Source organism: Aulonocara sp. 'chitande type north' Nkhata Bay, linkage group LG9, assembly GCF_057382095.1.
Source record: "Aulonocara sp. 'chitande type north' Nkhata Bay isolate Kocher_YH1m ecotype deep benthic linkage group LG9, A_spYH_male_GT1.1, whole genome shotgun sequence".
Classification (NCBI taxonomy): domain Eukaryota; kingdom Metazoa; phylum Chordata; class Actinopteri; order Cichliformes; family Cichlidae; genus Aulonocara; species Aulonocara sp. 'chitande type north' Nkhata Bay.
The window spans coordinates 12532722-12554048 of record NC_141352.1 but is presented as its reverse complement, the minus strand read 5'-3'; the positions used below and the strand labels follow the sequence as shown (position 1 = coordinate 12554048).

General features: G+C 40.4%; 1 protein-coding gene across 1 annotated transcript; it reads left to right on the top strand.

Annotated features, from left to right (window-relative positions):
* The first annotated feature begins 456 nt into the window (after nt 1-456).
* LOC147321773 (homeobox protein NANOG-like) lies at nt 457-2015 on the top strand. The gene is made up of 4 exons (XM_086305112.1): nt 457-484; nt 708-928; nt 1019-1102; nt 1242-2015. The coding sequence occupies exons 1-4, from the start codon at nt 457-459 to the stop codon at nt 1596-1598; spliced, it is 690 nt and encodes a 229-aa protein (XP_086161238.1). The 3' UTR covers nt 1599-2015.
* The last annotated feature ends 19312 nt before the right edge of the window (nt 2016-21327 follow it).

Here is a 21327-nt window from a genome sequence, read left to right as displayed (position 1 = left end):
ACGACCCACCGAACTGAATTTGGTGTTGAATTTTTTTTTTTTTTGCTAATTTAAGAGCAGTTAAAACGGACACTAAAGTAATGGGTAAAGGTTAAATTGAAAGTAAAACAGTAATTTTAGGCATTACATTTTTGAGATTTTATAAAGTGTGAGGTGGAAGGATTTGGTAAAGCTCATTTGTACGGCTGCTTTCTAACTGTACTTTCTGTTTTCAGACCTCAGAAACAGCATTTTAAAGAAATGTAAATGATGCCAGTTGGTTGAAACTTGGTAGGGTAAAGCGACTCACAAAGGAAGAAGCTCAACCCCCCACAATCCTGCCCACACCCACAAACCTCCTTAAAAGCCCAGAATTGCTCTTAAATCAGCCTTAGGATACACAGCACTATCCTGCTTGGTTTGGAGCCCTTTCATCAGAGATACTTATTCCAGCTTTCCTGCACTGGGACTTCAAAGATGGAACATGGGATGCACTTTTCTCCAGGTATGTACTCAGCATTGTTGCCTGGTGAGCTACATGAACAGAGTTGGCTAACCTCTAAGACAACTTGCAAAAATACTCTTTCACTCTGTGTTGTAAGTCCTGATAGCAGAAGTCACTCTTGGTTCTGAATAATGTATAAATATCCCACTTTTTTTCTGGGAAACTTTTGTGTTTCAGACTCAGCAATTTACTTTTTAAAAACTTTTTTTTCCTGCTGTCTCAGAAGAGAAACAAGATTTTGCTGTCCCAAGAAGCCAGGATGGCAACATCACTGCCACTCTGCACCATCCCAGCACTGCTCCAGAGAAACCTAAAGGAAAGGCCCGGGTGGTGTTCACAGAGAGACAGTTGAATATTCTTGTCCATCACTTTAATGCGAAACATTACTATGAGCCAAGGGAGATGAAACAGTTGGCAGAGATGACAGGTCTGACCTACAAACAGGTGAGTGTTTTTCAACTTACTACAACATAAGAAATTGAATTTTGGGTCCATTGTACTCATTAAATGTTTTCTGTTTTCTTCTATCTTTAGGTAAAAACTTGGTTTCAAAACAAACGGAGTAAGTTTAGGAGGAGTTCACATTCTCAGTATGTGAATCAGGATGTCCCACTTCATGTAAGTATCTCCTATTATTAAACAGAATTGTTTCTGATTCTGTCATTATCTGGGGAATTGACTGTATTTAAAAAAGTGTAATGCCAATAATTTAAAACAACTATTCTCGTTTTACTGACAGTCCCCTTGTCCCCTTCAGTTTCAGGGAGAGAGACAGCCCCCGTTCAGGGAGCGGTACACCCAGCACCAGGTAAATTCAATGAGAATGGGTGCAGATAATCAGGCCCACTATTCTCATGCTGTGGGCAATTCTGCGGCTGGACCTCAATGGACCCTCCCCGACTCCCCTCAGATGTTTGGCTGGTCAATGCCACCAGGCAACGGGCATCACGAATACGACACAGCTGTTCAAAACCCAGCAAAAATGTCCACTATGATCGAAGCAATGGGAAGAGCTGTGAGTACTCAGACTGTTCTCATTGAACACAACATGGATAAGATCTTGGAGAAGCTCACGGCTCTTCAACAAGAAATTGACAGACCTGGTGACGAGTGACAGACATTTAGACTGTCTGTGAAATTGGAGGCACCAAACCCAAACATCGTCTCTCCCCTGCATACCGATGTCCCTGGAAAGCCCATCAAGACCTTTTTTTTACTGTTACTGTTTTAGAGGTCCTTTTTTTCCTCTTGTCCCTGATGTACGAATTTTCACTGTCTTTTTGTCTTTTTGGTTTCTTCCTGGTGCGGCTACATCCGCAGCCCCAGGACACAGGAATTTCATTGCATGTTGTACTTTGTATGACTGTGTATTTGACTAATAAAATTTGATTTGAACACCAGTTCAGCACTGAATGGAATATAAACAACCCAGGACTTTTTTAAAAATTATTTTTATTGTCTTCATGTAGCTCAACAGTCTCAGATTTGATCGCTTTCAGTAAAGGGGGAGGGGGGTATTCAATATCCAATGGATTTTAGAAATATTAGAATTCAGTAGGCTCCGGCTACTGTAAATAGTCAAAATAGCCAAAATACATACTGGGATATCAGAGAAAACACCATCAGAAATTCTGCATATAAGATTAAGAGATGAATTCATCAAAATGTGTTTTGTTTCATTTTGTTGTATTTGTTGTAAAAAATATTGTACATGAAGAAAATTCTCTTCCTTGTGTGTGAGAAACTGTAAATAAAATATTAGTTTCACCCATTCAAACTGAACTTTCTACATGTCTCCAAACCTTCTGTCAGAGACTGAACATCCCCATATGGAAAAGAAATAGTAAAAACTTATATGTGATTTACTCATGAAAGTGGCCACTTTCCCATTACTTTCATATATTGTTTTAGTAAGTATCCAAAACATACAAGTTTCATTATCTAATTTTTCAAGGGATCTTATATCTGTTTCCACTCTTATATGCTTTTCATACAAGTTTCACACAAGACAGATCCAAACTTTATAAGATTTATATATATCTTTTCCATATGGGTCCAAATGTTTTAGAGACTTTAAACCTCTATCTTTCCATGTTAACTTGAGCTACAATCCTCTATATTCACAATCAAAGTATGAGACAGATAATCTAAAGAATCTGGAGCTTTCAAATGGACAAAAAGATTTTTCCAGGAATACCTCAAATAACAACCCTACCTCAGACTTCATTTTAAGAAACCTGAGACGATACAGTGGAAAGTTTTTGCCTCTGTGATTATCTTCCTAAGACTCTAAACGTTGGGTTTTATTTTAATTGTTAACAAGTCTGATGCTGATTACTTGGTAAAGCTCCAAAAACATTTTATTGTCACCTTTTCTACTCTCTGCTCTGTGACTACAGAGTCTTGAAATGAAATGTGCAATGTTATTAAATCTTCCCCTTACTGAACACCTGAAGTCAGCTCATTTAAAGTGTAGGATGCTCCTGATGGCCATGTATGTTTGTACCAGGGCTGTGTTGGGATCTGTCAAGGAATGTTACGATGGGGCATGGTGGCTGGAGGTTGCCAGGTTCTTGCTCACAGTGCCACCATGATCATGACTGGGAAGCGTACCAGAAACCAGGCGCCTTGCAGCAGGAGCACAGTGGTGTCAAGCAGAGCCTGAGTGGAGCTGTCAGAACAGCGAAGCTGCAGGAATGAAAAATCAAGTCAATAAATGAGCAGCACTGAGTCTAATAATCCATGTAATGTTGTCTTTGAGAGTTTCTGAAAAGCATTATGACATAAGGTGTTTTTCAATGTCCTGAATTTGAGCAATGAAATACAAGAGGCATACAGATTAATGAATACATCATTAACTGAGTGAATGTGGATTGATATTGTACATTCAGCTAAGTAATTTCAAAGACACAGAAGTCATATTGTTTGCAGATGACACAAAGTTATTGTGGAAGTAAATTGGAACAACTTCTAAATGAACTACAAAAAAACTAAGAAATTGAAGACTTGGTTTTTCTATAATCAATTAACACTGAATCTGAGCAAACAAAACTCATACTATTCAGGAGTCTGATGATAAATAACATAGAATTAAAATAAATTATCTGAAAGAACAAACTTCTTCCGGTGATAATAAATCACAAACCATCATCACTCAAACACACACAGATTTAGAGTTAGAGTTTCAAGATGGCGCCAGTGTGTGTGGCTCGCCGTCTGGCTCTTCCTCTGTTGTGTTTGCTTATGTTGTTTTTTATTGCTAGAGTCAACTCTCTTTTAATGTACAATCGCCAAAAACTTTTGGACCTCCGACTAGTTGCCAGTGATCTTACCAATACAACTTATAATGGACATAAGGCGTTACCTCCATTCCTGTCTGGGATACCAGCTAACCTCTGTCGGACCCCAGCCTCACGGCGAAAGCGTTTCAGACGCCGGGGCAAACGTAGCGGTCTACTCGTGAAACTTAAGGCGTACTTGGTGCGCTCTTCTCCGGCTCTCTGGAACGAACGTGGATCGGTACCTTGTCATGCCTTTTCTCCGTGCTCTCTGGAGCCCATCGATGCCTGGCTGGTGCCCGTTGTTGGCTCGGATCAGATGTCCCAGCCACGAAAGATTTCCCCTCATCTTCGTCAGCACGGTGCGAACCTACAGAACCTGCGGCCGCTGCGTCGGGTCTCGCTGTCAGCCACGAACACGCTGACCTCCACCAGGTTTGGATTGGTGAACACTAGATCGCTGAGTAATAAAACTTTTATTTTAAGGGATTTATTTACGACCCAAGGACTGGATTTCCTCTGTATAACTGAGACATGGTTGAGGGCCGGTGAGTCCAGTGCTTTTACAGATCTCTTACCTGATGACTGCTGCTTCTTAAACTCTCCTCGAATATCAGGCAGAGGAGGAGGACTAGCGGTTGTTTTTAAGAAGCAGTATAAATGTAAACCACTGCCATTATTAACCTCACCTAGTAGCTTTGAACTGAGCATGTTTGAGCTAGGTCGGTCTCACACAGTGCTCTGTGCTGTGGTTTACAGACCCCCAAAATACAATAAGAACTTCTTAAATGACTTTTCTGATCTGTTGGCTGAAATTATGCCAAAATATGATCATGTCCTTATTATTGGGGACTTCAATATTCATGTGCGCTGCCCTGACAAGCCAATGGCAAAGGACTTTTTAAATCTTATTGACTCTTTTGATCTTGTGCAACCTGTGTCTGTGCCTACACAAAAATATGGGCACACGTTGGATCTTGTTTTAACTCACAATTTACCTGTCTCTAACTTAGAGGTTTGTGATGTTGTATGGTCAGACCATAGGCCTGTCCTGTTTGAGGTTTTCCTTCCTTGTACTAAAGTTAATCTTCCTCCTGTTGCTGCTAGGAGCTGTCGTATTTTTAACCCTTCCTCTGCTGGACAGTTCTCTATTGTTTTTAATCAGAACGGCGGCCTTCCTGATTTCATATGCAATGATACAGAAGAACTGAGTACGTGGTTTTATTCTGTCTGCCAAACTGCTTTAGATTCAGTGGCCCCCTTTAAGCTTAAGCAAGTTAAAGCCAAATCTGAACCCTGGCTGAATGAAGACACCCGGGCTGCCAGAAGAAAGTGCAGGAGAGCTGAACGTAAATGGAAGAAGGATCAACTTCAGGTGTCATACCAAATGTTACAAGATTACTGGAATTCTTACCAGAAAACTGTAAAAGATGCTAAGAGGAAACATTTCGCTACTATTATTCAGGCAAATTGTCGTAAGCCTCATGTCTTATTTAAGACTATTGACATGGTCCTTCATGCTCCACAGTCTTCTGTCGAGTCTTCTCAGGAAATTTGTGAAAACTTCCTACACTTTTTTATTGATAAAGTGCTATCTGTCAAAGCACAGACTTCCCAGTCCGTTCCCGACCCTTCTACCCCTGTCCCTAGTTCTGCTGTCTTTGACAGGTTCGAGCCAGTTTCCATGCTCTGCCTGCAGGAGTTGGTTGCTCACATGAAGCCCTCAGGTTCCCCTTATGATGCTCTCCCTCCTCGATTTTTCAAAGAGGTTTTTCTCACTATAGCATCAGCTGTACAATCCATTGTAAATAGTAGTCTGTCCTCTGGTGTTGTACCTGTCAATCTCAAACATGCAGTGATTCAGCCTCTACTCAAAAAACCTGCTCTTGATCCTGATATTATTGCGAATTACAGACCTATTTCCAAACTGCCTTTTATCTCAAAGATTCTTGAAAAGGTAGTTTACAAGCAATTAATGTCCTTCCTAGAAGAACACGGTATTTTAGAAGTTTTCCAATCTGGTTTTAAAGCTTTACATAGTACTGAATCTGCCCTTTTAAGAGTTTTTAATGATGTGTTTTTGGCAAATGACTCAGGTGACTGTGTTATTATTGTGCTGTTAGATTTAACTGCTGCTTTTGATACAGTGGATCATAATATTTTAATTTCCCGTTTAGAGCAGTTGGTGGGTATGCGGAGTACCGCACTGCAGTGGCTCAGATCCTATTTGGCAGAGCGAACTTTCTCTGTGAAACTAGGGGAGTTTGTATCCTCTACTGCTTCTCTTCAATGTGGGGTTCCACAGGGTTCAGTTTTAGGCCCGCTTCTTTTCTCTCTATATCTCCTACCCCTTGGGTCTATTTTCAGGAAACATGGGATTTCTTTCCACTGCTACGCCGATGACTCCCAGATTTATTTCCCACTTAAAAAGATAAATGGCTTCTCAGTAGACCCGCTGCTCAGATGCCTTGATGAAATAAGGACTTGGATGGCTTTGAACTTTTTACATTTTAATGAACAGAAAACAGAAGTGATGGTTTTTGGTGGCGCTTCTGAGGCCACTATTATAGATCTTGGTTCACTGGCACAGTATGTTAAACCAGTCATCACTAATCTGGGAGTTAAAATAGAGGCAAATCTTAAACTTGAAAGCCAGGTCAGAGCTGTTGTAAGATCTAGCTTTTTTCATTTGAGGGAATTAGCCAAAATAAAGCCTATCTTATCGAAACAGCATTTTCAGACAGTAATCCATGCCTTTGTTACTTCTAGGCTGGATTATTGTAACGCACTTTATTTTGGGGTTAGTGATGCGTCCATTAGGCGCCTGCAGGTTGTGCAAAATGCTGCAGCACGTCTTTTAACTGGAACAAAAAAGTTTGAGCACATTACCCCTATTTTAATTTCACTCCACTGGCTACCTGTACATTTTAGGATTGTTTTTAAAATTCTCTTATTTGCTTTTAAATCTCTTAATGGCCTGGCCCCCCCCTACCTCTCGGAGCTACTACAACCATATACACCTGCCCGTTCCCTTAGGTCCGCCAATCAGCAACTCCTTAAGGTACCGAAAACTAAGTATAAACTTAAAGGTGATCGTGCTTTTGCTGTAGCTGCTCCAAAGTTGTGGAATGATCTGCCCTTGCATGTTAGGCAGGCCTCTTCTCTCTCTGAATTTAAAAGTCTTCTTAAAACATATTTATTCGCTGAAGCCTTTGGCATTGATTAGAGGGGTTGACTCAATTTGTTTTAACATGTTTCAATTTATTGTATCTATTTATTTTATTGTATCTCATTTTAATTTTCTTTACGTATGCTATTAACATGTACAGCACTTTGTGAAACTCTGGTTTTATGTTAAAGTGCTTTAGAAATAAAGTTGGTATGGTATGGTATGGTATGGTCATTATCAGAATCAGAATCAGAATCAGAATACTTTATTGATCCCTGGGGGAAATTATTTTTTGTTACAGTGCTCCATTTTAAACCAACATTAAGACAAGACAGACAATACGCTAACTAAGAATAGTACAATATATACATATATATATACATACATACATACATAAGTCACTTATAAATAAATAGTTGGAAAAATTATGAATATATCGATAACCTGTAAAACACACACAAAGTGTAATAGGGATCGTAAATAAAACCACTTCAACAGAACCATCATATCCACTTTTTATTAAATACTCTTAAATTTAAAGACTTGGTTGACCTCAGAACTCTACACATGATTTATAAAGCAACAAACAAATCTTTGGCCCACAACATTTAGGACTTGATTAGGATAAAGACCAAATCATGACGACCTGAGAGAAATCCTTATGTTCAGCAAAGCTTCAGATGAGGATTTCTTCCACCTTGGTCTTGCCAAACCACATGCTGGTGGTTTTCACAAAGATTTAAAAGACCTCCATGTCATCTGCAGTTTTCAACATGGAAGCTACACACATGTTTTATCCTGTTTTACAGGTTTATTTCTTGTAGATTTTATTTTCTTGCCATTTAAATATAAAACATAGGCTGTTTTGACAAGACTCAGTGAATCTCAGTTAAAGTAAAAAAAAGAAAGACAGAATTAACATGTAATGTACGTCTGTTTTTGCTTTTTTCCTCAGAGTTGGTGCAGTAGATCAAGGCTCATGCAGGAGACTGATAAAGTCAACTTTATATATGTTGGAAATGTTTCAGTCAGTGCCATTCATTTTCTTCCAACAAATGACGACATTTCTAGGATTAAATACTGGCTCTAACATCATAATCTACAATATTTGATAGGATGTTAAAAAGTGCATGCATGTTACACTTTACAAGTCGTGAAATCTTGTGTTTAGCCTCTGACCCAGAATGTCACAGCAGAAATGGAGACTCGTCAGACCAGGAAACATTTCTCCAATCTCTTATTGTCTAATATTTGTGAGTCTGTTTCCTCAGTTTGCTGTTCTTAGCTGACAGCTGTTGTAGCCAGTGTGGTCTTCTGCTGCTTCTAGCCCATGTGCTTCAAATTCTGACATGTTGTGCTCTCAGAGATGGTCTTCTGTATAGTTTGCTTTTAATGAGTGGTTATGTTTAGTCACTCCTGCTTTCCTATCAGCATGAACTGGTCTGGTCTTGTTGCTCTGACCTCTGACATCAAGAAGCTTGTTTCATCCAGAGAAGTGCTGCTTACTGGATGTATCGCTGAGTTTTACATTCTTTTGTGCAGTTTGCATTAAGTTTATTTAATTTCTTCTCTTTGATTCACCACTCACTCTTTCTCGGTGAATCACTGAGATTTAAAGAAGGTTCCACACAAGCATGCCCTGATCAAGTCCTAAATGTCGTGGGTCAAAGATTTGTTTGTTGCTTTATAAATTACGTGTAGAGTTCTGAGGTCAACCAAGTCTTTAAATTTAAGAGTATTTAATAAAAAGTGGGTTTGGTGGTTCTGTTGAAGTGGTTTTATTTATGATCCTAAGTCTGTTATTTATCATCAGTTTATCAATGATAGAATTTGTACATCTCCCAAATAGCAGAGTTTTGTTTTGCTCGTATCCAGTGTTAGTTCATTATAGAACTTTGTATCATCTGCAAACAATATGACTTCTGTGTCTTTGCAGTTACTTCAAATTAAGACATGTTAACACAAACACCTTTACCCTCACTTATCTCTCATGGCCCTGGTGCCAACTGTCTGCATTGACTTGATAATTAATCGGAGGTAGCAGGGTGTGATACAGGAACTCTAAACGACACATTAGCGTATGTTTAGTGGTCACTGGCTGAACTGGGTGCGTCTCTAATTCTGAATGAGCCAGAGGAGGCCAGATCCATGTGTCCGTGGGTTTATGACGAGCGTTGTTGTGGATCGTTAGCCTTGCTATTGTTGACATTGACTTATGTGGGTGTTTTAGTGTCAGAGACTTTTACAATCTAGAGGTGCTTTTCAAAGAAGGTGAAAGCTACCATTTGCTATCTTATAAACTCCAAATGACCTCCACATGATCAAAAATATCTAAATTAGAGGTTTAATTCATTATTTGTATGTAATATTGGTATAATTTGGCTTATTTTAAAACATTTTAAACATCAGGTTTCAATACTCACTGAAATAATGCAGAACATATGCAAAAATATATTTAAAGAGCAGCTGTATTTGCTCTGAAACATTTGAAATTATAAACTATGTGCACAAATCTTCTGATAATAGAAAGTAAATTAATCATCGGTGCAAAGATCAAACTGGCTGCTTGTCTGAAACAACCAGAGCAGGAATTTAAATCAAAATAATCTAACACAGATCTAGTTGACATGAAAGCAGAACAAACTAAACTTTACTCAACTCACCAGTGAAAAATATCCATAAAGATCCTGATATACACCAGCTCACAGTCAGCAACTCAACAGGTTTGGCTTTCTTTACAAAATGAGAATTTTTCACATCATATAGTCCATCATGTATTTCAAACACATGAGTAAAGATGTGTTTATTTAATTGATTTAAGCGGATTAAGTGTTTCATATTTTATAAAGTGTGAGCTGAAAGGATTTGGTAAAGCTCATTTGTATGGCTGCTTTCTAACTGTACTTTCTTTTTTCAGACCTGGGGTCCGTTCTTCGTACCTCGCTTACTACATCCAAGATCAAATCATCGCGCTAACTTTGAGCTCGCTAATCCGGTTCTCCGAACACACCTGTTGTTGACGATTAGTACAGCTGGATGTAGTAATGTGAGATCACTGGGTGGCTTAACAGGGGCTATGCATCGATAGTAGAAACATTGATCGGCAACCCTTTGATTGGTTGGCGAAAATGTCGAAGGAGCGAGTTCGGTATTTTGCGGCAGCAGAGCAAGAACTCTTGATTGAGGGATTTCAATCTGGTCAACACCAGTAGGCGGTAGGGTAAATTTATTATATTACACTATATTATATTATCCTCTTTCACATTAGTGCCACGACAGGACCCACTAGAACATGGGAACAAGTAAAAGTGAAATATAAGAATATTCTACAGAATGGTAATATTTATCACTTATATTGCTTTTAGTCTCTTGGAAAGAGACCCTGAAATAATCTGTTTGTTTGTTTATAATAGCAACCAAGAAAAGGGCAGAGCAAAAAAAAGACAGGTGGTGGTCCTGCACCCCCTCGTCAACAAGTTGGTTAAGTAAATAATACCCTCACGGGAAAATCGATATCTCTCTATGAGCACACTGTCGCACTGAGCTAAAGGATCCTGACTATCCCGCAATATACGCTGAATTCTGAAAACTCTCCTTATCAATCTTGCACCTTCCGCAATGGGTGGCTCACGTATACGGACAGGACATTGCTGCGACAGACTTCCCAAATCCACCTTCGCTTTTATAGCCGTGGTCTCTCATCTTGATTACACGAAGTAATTTACTATTACTACTCTAAAATATGAATTACATCTGAAATAATCAAATACATGAAATAGAATGATTAATAGTACATTTCCCTTTTTTTTTAGGAAATGACCTGTATGTATCTGTATGAAATCAATAAAAGGATCAAGTACTGCATTAACTTTAGTTACATTGATAATATTATTTATGGTAAAACAGTGGTAAAATATCGCTGTTGCTTTCATATAAATGAAGCGGACATACCTGAGTGGCCGCGATCTAATCCTGTTTACATAAAGTAAGCCTGCTCCCGAGCAGGTTTACGCTTACGGATCTGTTGCTATGACAGCAAATCCCAGATGAGCTTCGGGGAACCGAACGATTCAAGATCACGCGAAATCGTCAACAATCAAATCCAGCTAACTTAGCGAGGTACGAAGAACAGACCCCTGAGAAACAGCATTTTAAAGAAATGTAAATGATGCCAGTTGGTAGAAACTGCCTGACTGCTTGCAAAGTGACCAACAAAAGAAGAAGCGCAAACCTCCACATTCCTGCCCACACCCACAAACCTCCTTAAAAGCCCAGGACAATTGCTCTTAACTCCGTCAGTCTTAAGTTCCTATCCTGCTTGGTTTGGAGCTCTTTCAGCAGAGATACTTTCTCCAGCTTTCCTGTTTTAATCACTGGGATTTCAAAGATGGAAGATTATGGGATGCACTTTTCTCCAGGTATGTACTCAGCATTGTTGCCTGGTGAGCTAATATGAACAGAGTTGACTAACCTCTAAGACAACTTGCAAAAATGTTCTTTCACTCTGTGTTGTAAGTCCTGATTGCAGAAATAACCATTTCTCCCTCCACAGTTGAACAGAGAGTCCACTTTAAATCCTTTTTGGTTTTAAAGAATCTACAAATATCCGACCACTTTTTTCCCCCCCCAAGGTTGTGTCAAACTGTTGTGTTTAAGACTCATCTATATAACCTTTGTTAATTTTTCTGTTACAAAGTCAGTTGTGCCAAAACATATCAGCAACTGACCCATGTGGACCATATAGACTTGTGATTACTTCTCTTGTGTCTTTACCCTCACAGACTCGTGGAGTTATGACAGCGGGGTTGAAGGGAGTCTTCCCTTGGAAGAACTCGATATATGGGCAGAGAGTGCTCTACAAATGGAGATGACCAACAAAACTACTGATACCTCTGAGGCTGTTTCCATCTCAGTCTCAGAGCAGAAACAAGATTTTGATATCCTGATTGTTGCTCTGATATGTATTGTTAATCAGCACCTCAGCCTGACTGGTGGGCCTGTTTGTGCTTAACCCAACTTGCAATGTTGGTTAAAGTTAGCACCTAGTTTTCTTTAGATCTGTTTTCTCAGGATTAATAAATGGATATGGTTAAAAATTTTCCCCTGTGGCTCTGCTTTGTCTGTCCTGACTTAGCCGGGCATTTCACTATTCCACCCAGCATATACATTTCTGGTGTGGGCTTTCCCACCAGACACTGCTTCCACGGCTGATGCTGTTTGTTAGCACCTCATAAGGAGAAGCATGTCCTCACCTCACCAAAAGTGCTCTATGACCACTGGATTTAGATCAGAGCAGAGAGTTGGGGTGAGGGAGTGTTACGTCCCCCCCAAAGGGGTCTAGGCATGCGAGTGAGGGGACCAGTAACAAATTAGTCCAGAACAGTCCAGAACTCCTCAACATAGTGTCCCAAGTGACAGCCAGATGTTTTTTGAGCCATCACATATGGAGAACCCAGCGGATAGCTAGAAGGCCTTACTGAAACACTTTTCAGGCGCTTCTTTGCTAGGTCATGGCGACAGGCATGCTGGTTAGCCAGAGGTGCAGGTTGGAATGGGTGTGATACAACCAATCTGTCACACTGTAGGTCATCTGGACCTGAAAGACTGTCAACAGGTGGCGGATCACAATTAGTCGATTTCTGACAGGGACCAAATGACACCACCGAGCAATTATGCTCCAATTGTCGTCTCGGACTGGCAACTTTGACTCCTTTCAAAGCAGAGCCTTTTTGCTTTGAGTGGGCATTCAAACAGTTAGCAACCAGGTGGCCAGGTTTGTGGCAGAAGAAACAGAGCTGTGTTTTGGCTCTTGAAACCACACCTGTATCAGCTTTGCTAGCTCGTACACTCCTAGCCCTTTAGACTGACTGTTTCTGTTTGTAGGTCTTACAATTTGCTACTTGAAACAGAAAAACACTTTGGTTTTGCTTTGGGACGGGACACAGGTACCTCGCTCCTTGGGTACTGCACAGCTGGCACATTGCTAACCTTCACTGAGGCATCGCGTCGGTCGTGCTCAATAACACTAGTTTTATGGGTGAGGGCAAACTCATCAGCCAGTGCTGCAGCCTGCTGTAATGAGGAAACCTGTTCACTGAGGTATACTGCAATCTGCTTAGAGATACGGTTCTTAAATTCCTCCACCAACATTAATTCACGCATCAACGCCAGGTCAGTAGCTTTGCTGGACACACACACCTCATTTTATCTGCCCACTGCAGATAAAATGAGGAAAAGAACAGGAAAAAAAGTCAATGCTTCACTTAGTTCACTTGAGCTGTTTCTCATCACACACGAACTGGATCAGGGCGTCATCCCATCGGCCTTCACTTCAGCTCCAGCAAGTGAAGGCCGATGTACTGCAGGATGGAACTGAAGTGCAACTCCTGAACGTAGACCCAATATGTGATTAAAACTGACATCATATTTAACCTTTAAATTTGCAGTTTATCAAGCGTCACTGAGCACTTCAAATCTACCTTTAAATCTGTAACATAACAGCTGGACATCCGCTTGCAACACACTGTGTGACAAACGACACAAAAGCATTGTCAGCTCAGACATCAGCAAACGCACAACCTTTGAATTTGAAATTATCTGACTAAGGTTTGATTCATGTTACAGCAGCTCATGAGTAAATGAACACGGTGCATTAAAACAACTTTTAGAAGTACATTTTTCCAAATACATTTACTTTAATTTACTTGCGTAGGGTTAGGGGTTGCCACCTCAGCGCACAGTCAAGTTTCGATACCATCTGTGATCATTAGTGCCATGTGTGATGTGGCCTGACAAACCAGTTTTAGGTGACCCTAAAACTTAACGTTCATGGAATAAAAATACAGTCTACTGGAAATCCCTATGAAAACCAAAACAATATATTTCATCATTCAGTGATCAAGCAAGACCCAATGTTCTCTCCAAGGGATGGAAGATACAAAATAACATTTTAAAAAAACATTGCTGTAGGATGTTTTTTTCAGCCACATTACATTATCAGAAAAAGTCAATAAGCCCGTTTTTCTTCTCTTTGTCAAAACAGACTGTCTAATTCTAATTATGAGCTTGAAAGAGCATTTGACATGCCCACTTTTATTTGTCAACACTTCCATCTAATACCTCACCCAAAGTAACAACTTTTAAAAAAAGAAAAGAAAAAGAACCCACACACAAAACAAACAACCCACGATACACAAAAAAGGTTGTACTTAATTTTACTGTGGTCATAAAATAGTTACGTTAAAGACAGTCTCCGTTAAGTCAACATCAACAGAACATTAAAACGGCTTTCAGAGAAAATCCACAGAAAATCTGATACACTCAGCTCAGTCATTGTTAGTAGCCGGCGTCATTTACAATAGCTGTGATGTTTAGTGATGTTCCCTCTTATCCATGAGAGTGTAAACACTGGGAGATGTGTATAAACCACCATTTAGGTGGTTGTGTGAGTCACGGGTGAGTAACAGGTGGTACCCCTTGGGGAAGCAACGTAGAGGAAGGAGTGCCAAAGTGGCCAAATTAAACAGTTTTGAGCTGCTATTTTAAATAAAGCAGCGAGAGGCCACAAACCTTGTTCTTTTAAGCAATGTGTGGTTATTAAGAGTTTAAATTAAAAGGTCTGGTGGTATTGCAAGTACTGCCATTTAATTTGCTGCGTTCGTTTATTTTTTATGTTTATTTTATGTTTATTTAATTTTTTTATTTTTTAACATTTCGCCGCAGTTCTATATTCTCAGGTAATTTAATACATTTTATATTAATTTGCCACGCCTCTGTCTTGTCAGTACAGAGTCTGTGTGCCTTTGTAACTGGAAAACCTTTGCAATGGCTAATGTAATATTTCCTGAGGCATAACTGCACGCCCAAATGGTGTTGTCAGTACCATTTAGTTACCCTTTCCTCTTCTCCTCCTTCAGGCCACCACACTTGGGACAGTAAAAACCTGTTTCTTCTCTGTGACAGAGCTGGAAACAGCTTCAGTTTCAATCAATGAGTCAGATTGACCCAAAATTAAACATGAATTCACCTGTTTGTTGGTCAGTTCTTTCACCTCCTGTGGGTCATAATAACATTTCAGATTAAAGTGATGGACAAGAACTTTTAAGTTAAGGTTAGGGCTAAGCTAGGGCTCATATGTAGCGCTTGTCCTCTGTACACCATGCAAAGTGGCATTTTTGCTGTGGTCCTCCTTCCTTCGCACAGAGCTGGAAACAGTTCAGCAGTCTCAAAGATGTTGTTCCTCATCTCCTAATCAAGAGCTCTCTCAGCCCACATAGTGAGGTATGCCAGGGGGAGACTACCTTCAAGGCTGCTGCCAGAACTCCACAAGTCTGTGAGGATAGGAAGACACAGGCCAAGTAAGCACAAGTCTATATGGTCCACATGGGTCAGCATGGTTACTGATGTGTGTTGGCATGAGTGATTTTAGATCAGAAAATACAAAAGTAAACCTCAGAGCTTTAAGGTTTTATTCTGGTGGCACGCTTTAAAACTTTGCCACCAAGTGTCGCCATTTTGGGGAAAAAAACAAAACAAAACCAAAACAGTGGTGGTATAATTGGAAACAGGGATAGACCCCCTTTTCTAGTCTGGAAAGTACTTCTGGGAGAACTACTGAAACATGGCCTTACAACACAGAGGGTATTTTTGTAGCAGGTAATAGGTTAGCTAACTCTGCTAATATTAGTTCATATTACCAAAGAAAAAAAAAAGTCTTCCTTATAATATAAAGCACAGTGAAGTGACTGTTATTGTGATTTGGCGCTGTATAAATAAAAAATGAACATGCATACATACTATGATGAGCCACTGGCAGACAGCTTGGCCTGGCTTTCCTTTGTATACACTGGCTGAGTCCTGGTAGTGAAACTGGCCGTCCATGGTTTGCTGCTCAGAGCTGTGAGATGGGAGCTCTTCCTTGGTTCTGGCAGTAGCAGCAGCATTGTAGTACTTGGGTTCCTGTCTCCTGAGCTCCCGTGGTTCTCCTCTGGAAAGATGTGATGCAGGTAGCATTAAGCAGGATAAAAGGAAAAGCTGGTGTTACAGGAAAAATGATTCTATGTTTCTTTACCTTCTTTTAAATGTATAAAGATGCCTTTTGTCTGCCCTCTGCCTATGGTTAGATTAGTTTAGAGTTATCTTTTTAGACTTTCCCAGCAAACACATCTTGTTTCTGGGACATATTGTTTTAGATTGTTTTATCTTCCCTAGCTCTCTGCTGACGAGACTAGCACCATATATGGAGTTGTTTTATTTTATCTGTTTATTATTTGTTATCCTGTTCTCACTGTCTCTGTGCTCTGTGCCTATAAAAATTACCAAGCCACTGTGCATGGTGTGAGTTGTTCTTAGCAGCTCACCCGTGTACACGTTTGATAAAGAAAGTAACTTTGTCTCATTGTGTCTTTATTTCTCCTGGGTTTTTTACAGAGTTTTCCCCCAACATTTCTTGGTCCTTCGAGCCGGAGCACCTCCATCGTGTCCCATCTCCGTGACCAGTCCACGTTGTTCGCCTGTCGACAGCCCACACACCAGGTGTGTGGAAAAAGACCAAGAGCGTTAAATTCGGGTCTTGGCCAACGTCTTAGAAAGCGACCCACGGTGGTGGGGCCCGATCGAGGTGGACCAGACCCGGCGACACCGACCAGGTAGATACAGACACACTGACACAATCTTGCGTAATAGCGTATTTTAAATTCAGGGAATTTAAAATAGCGAAAGTAGCTCGTCGCGACTGGAAGCTCCCCACCTCTGTGGGTTTAAAGTAGCTCGTCGGCTGGTAGCTTGGAGCTCGTCGACTGGAAGCTCCCCACTTCTGTGGGTTAGGTTTGGAGCTCTGGGTAGCTCCCCCAGCTGGGTCTAGACAGGGTCTAGGGAATAAGTAGCTCGTCTACAGAAAGACTGGCAGCTCCCCTTATGATAAGGGTTCCGATCGTGCGAATAGGTGTGAATGTGAATGTGTGTGTGTGTATTGTTTTAATTAACGGAGCAAGCTGAATTTTCACGGTCCAATAAGAGACTGAGCTGCTCCTACTGTGTTTTTCTTTTACTGCTATTCACTGACGTGCTGGTGAGTTGAGAGAACGGTCGAGTTCCGTCTCGTAAAGTTCACACCGCTTTTGGAAATAGTCCGAAAGTAGAAGGGCGTGTGAGCAACCACTCTCGTCTCTAATACCAGCGAAGGTGATAGCAGCTGTATCGTGTATATATTACTTAAACAAAAATAAGTACATACATAAATAAGATGGGTAATCAAGCAAGTGAAATTAAAACTCATTCCTGCTGACGAGCAGTGGTGAGAAAAGAAAAGTCCAGACGCCGGACAAAAAACAGAGAGAGATTTAAGAAAACAAAATATAAACAGTCAGAAGAACAGAATCCAACTGCCAGTTTAGTAAAACCAGAAGACGAGACACTGTGCAGTGTCCACAATCCTTTTAGTAAACCATCACTCACTCCTGCAGCCGCATGTGCAGCAACACCCATATCAGGAAGAACTTAATAATCCCTTATTAAGTGAAAACTAGAGATCAAAGTAGTTTGAGGTAGTTTAAAAGGGTTGAAAACAGACCCCACTGAGTAGATATAAATATAAAAAGTACGAAATAAAGATAAACAAAGGGAAAGTTACAGTAGAAATTATCTTTAGAGTATTTGAAATTAATAATAGCAAGGATAACAACCTGTAAAGTGATATTATCAATGAAACACAGTTGGCATGATGACCATGCCCACAATGTATAAAATGAATATAAAGCAAATAATTCACACGAAAATATTTTAATAACATAAATAAAGTATATTAAGGCTGTGTCACTGTTCAGCCAAGGACAGTGTGTGAAAAGGTAACTGTCTCCATCCTGGGAAAAGGATGATTCTGCAGGTCATCTGAAGCCCTTGATGGATACAAAATAAAATATAAATAATATATTATAATAGAACTGCCTGGTCCGCCATGCAACAGAGAGAACAAATGTGACCGCAGATTGGATGAATTCTAAATTATCTGTTTGCTGAATAAGATGATCCTAACTAACAAATTGGCTCAGTAGTAGTATAATGGTACACACTAATAAAACATTATAATATGCTATTGCTGTTATATAAGACAAAGAGGATAATATTAACAATGACATAATATTAATATGAAGAGGCACCTTAGTCGGTTATGATGTGAGGTGGATAATTGTTAAACAGTAGTCTGCATCAAGCTTAAGGTTTGCTGAAACTCAGTGTAATGACATGTGAGATGAAGACAATACAGAGAATAACTAAACTAATGAAGTGCATAGAGGCACTTGACCAGCTTGAAACCTATCATCCTAGAATGACACATTGCTGAGATATAGAGCACACCTATAATAACAACCAATAAGCAAAACCCTGTAGACAACAGCTAAAACTACAGGATTGAGAAGCTGAATTAAATATGTAGACACTGCTAAGCTGATGAGCATGTTACACATTTTCTTTTATTTTTATTTATTTGTTTCTTTTAGAGCAGAAGCTGCTGTAACACACCCAAAGAAAGACTCTAGGTCTGACCAACCGTCTCAGTCGTGGGCAAAAAAGATGACAGTCAATAAAATTCTAAAAGATAATTTATTGACGAAAAATATATCAAGAGATAAAAGATAAAACAGTCCAGTGTCCCACTTATGAATTGTATAAAAACACACAGTCCCAAGGCCAGAGACAGCTATGCCACACGGCCAAGTTGCACCCCACATGTTGCCTTTAACAGGGTTAGAAGTTGTCCTTGGAGACCCACCACCCTGCAAGCATATAGTCAGTGGTCACTCAAGCCTCTGGAACTCTGCTGCCTTTAGGCTGTGGCATATAATAGGCCCTGGACTGCACAGAGAGACAAAACAACACAACAGTGTTTGTAGTGTGGGCTATAAGTAGACCAGTGTATCAGTGCAATCAAGTACACCTGCCTCTAATTAGTCCAACCCCATTCCAGCCATTGGCTCACCAAAAATGTGACACACACAAAACCACTCCCAACCCAGTGGAACTTCACACAATAATATGGAGCTGAATTAACACAGGCACATTAGTCTACCACGTTACAAGCTGCATGCTATTAAAAGCCAACATATGCAGACTTCTGCCTTGTTCGGGTGGCAGCATTTTTCTTTTTCTTTTGTGTCCTGACACGTTTATGTTTTTTGTTTTTGTTTGATTATTTTGTTGGTTTTGGAAACGAATTTAAACGAACTTGTGACAATACTTGAGAATCACAGTGACACATAGTGATTAGGCATATGATTGAAAAATGCCTAGGTTTAGAGCTGTGAGCTATGAGCTGTGAGCAATGCAAAGTTAAATATATATATATATATATATATATATATATATATATATATATATATATATATATATATATATATATGTATAAATGGGAAACAACCCTAACTTGAAAGTTTGAAATGTGTGAGATCCATGAATTGTTTGAAAAACTAGAAATTATTTAAAATTGCCTTAAGTGAAAATGTAGTGTTGCATCTATTCTCCCAAACCAAAAAAAAAAGAAGAAGCATTCTGTAACTTAAAAATAAGGCTGACGTGTTGACAACATGACATTAATGGCAGTAAACACACATCAGATTCCACTGGATGTGTTGCAAAGTGAACAAAAAGCAGCAAGCACAGCAGAGCAGGCAAAATGGCTAAAACACGGTGCAGTTCTGACAAACGACTTAATGATGTGTTATGGCAAGCCAGTGTTGCCAAAATCGCTCCACAAGATGGCGGCATTAGTGACTCATGGCTGTACGCATTTGTCATCGGGGGGAATGACCTGTATTGTCAACTCTCATTTCTACACTGTAAATTCTACACTGTAAATTTTGAAACTTCAGCAAAACAATTTGTCAGAACGTGCATGACGTGTCGAAAATATAATGCTCAGGGAAACCTGAGACCACACAATCCATATGGACTTTATTGAGCTAAATGAATGCCAAGGGTAAAAATACACCCTAGTGGTTATAGATGTATTCTCAAAGTGGCCAGAAATCTACCCAGTGAAAAAGGCAGATACAATTTCAGTAGCAAAATGTATGTCTAAGTTGTTGGAAAATAAAGAGATGATTGTAAATGACGAAGAATGTAATGATGTCTATCAAGTGTCTTGCAGATCACAGCCCGGTGACTGGGTTCTGATCAAAGTGCTCCAAAGGAAAAACTGGAGCTTGCAAAATTGCGGAACGACCATCCTGGATCCATCAGAGTCACTGCAGGCGAGTCAGTGAAGCCATCTAAACACAGCTGACGGCAGGCTTGCCCACTTGTTGTGATCTCGCCCGGTGGAGGGGTCAGCTTTCCTGGCCGGGGGGTCTACTCGCGACAGGAGGGTGTGTCCCGTCGTCATGAGGTGGTGGCTCTTAACAACTGCAGCGGCCCTGACCATGGCCGGGCTCCTCATCTTTGCTTCCGTGAGGGACAATAAGTCACGCTATATGAAGGCAGACACTGTATGACAAAGGAAAGTACACCAAGTTTCCCCATGGTTACGCCACTAACTTCTGGTGGCAGTTTATGAACACTACAGCTTACTTGAATAATAAAACTGACTGCTATGCAAATACATATACACTTTCTGCCCACCGAGGAACGAGAGGAAGTGTATGGACTGTTCACTCAACGAAACCTGTGCCAGTAACGCGACACTGATGAGCCTCAACTGTCGCTCCAACTACAGCTACCGAATGATACTACAAACAAAGACTCATTACCAGACAGGATGTGCACGGACGGCACCAAGCAGTAAAGGAACCAGAGTTTCGCATCTGAGGAGGAGTGAAATTCTTACAGAGCTTGATCCCCGGCATTGGAGCTGCCGAGGTGCGGGATCATGTGGAGATCAACCGATATGCTCTGCTACGACACATCAACTTAACTAAGGCCCTGGGAACGGCCTTAGCAGGAGAACAGAAGGCCATCAGAACGATGGTGCTGCAGAACAGACTGACACTAGACCTGCTAACAGCATCACAAGGAGGAGTTTGCAAGCTGATCGGGGAAACATGTTGCACTTTTATCCCTGATGGATACGAAACTGGAGGAGACATTTATGAAGCTTTGCAGAATTTGACCGCTCTGCAAAAATATGTCACTGACCACACACCTGGAGCAGCTACAGCACAAGGCTGGCTGGACTGGCTGTTCAGCGGTTCATGGCTGGCTGCTGTAGCAAAGCCATTTTTCCTTCTAGGTCTCATCATGATAGCACTGCTCATATTAGTGATGTGTGTGTTGCCATGCCTAAGAGTAATGATTTCAAAGATGATAACAACTACAATGACTGCTTATGTTGCCGTGCCTGAAGAAGAACAGCATCCCGTTGCAATTCTGTTAGAGGAGAACTTGTAATAACTGCTAATGAATGA

Excerpts from the sequence above, each read along its gene's own strand:
- LOC147321773 (XM_086305112.1), top strand. The coding sequence starts at position 457 with ATGGAACATGGGATGCACTTTTCTCCAG. Across the intron at positions 485-707 it reads TGGGATGCACTTTTCTCCAG|AAGAGAAACAAGATTTTGCT; the intron begins GTATGTACTCAG and ends CTGCTGTCTCAG. Across the intron at positions 929-1,018 it reads CAGGTCTGACCTACAAACAG|GTAAAAACTTGGTTTCAAAA; the intron begins GTGAGTGTTTTT and ends TTCTATCTTTAG.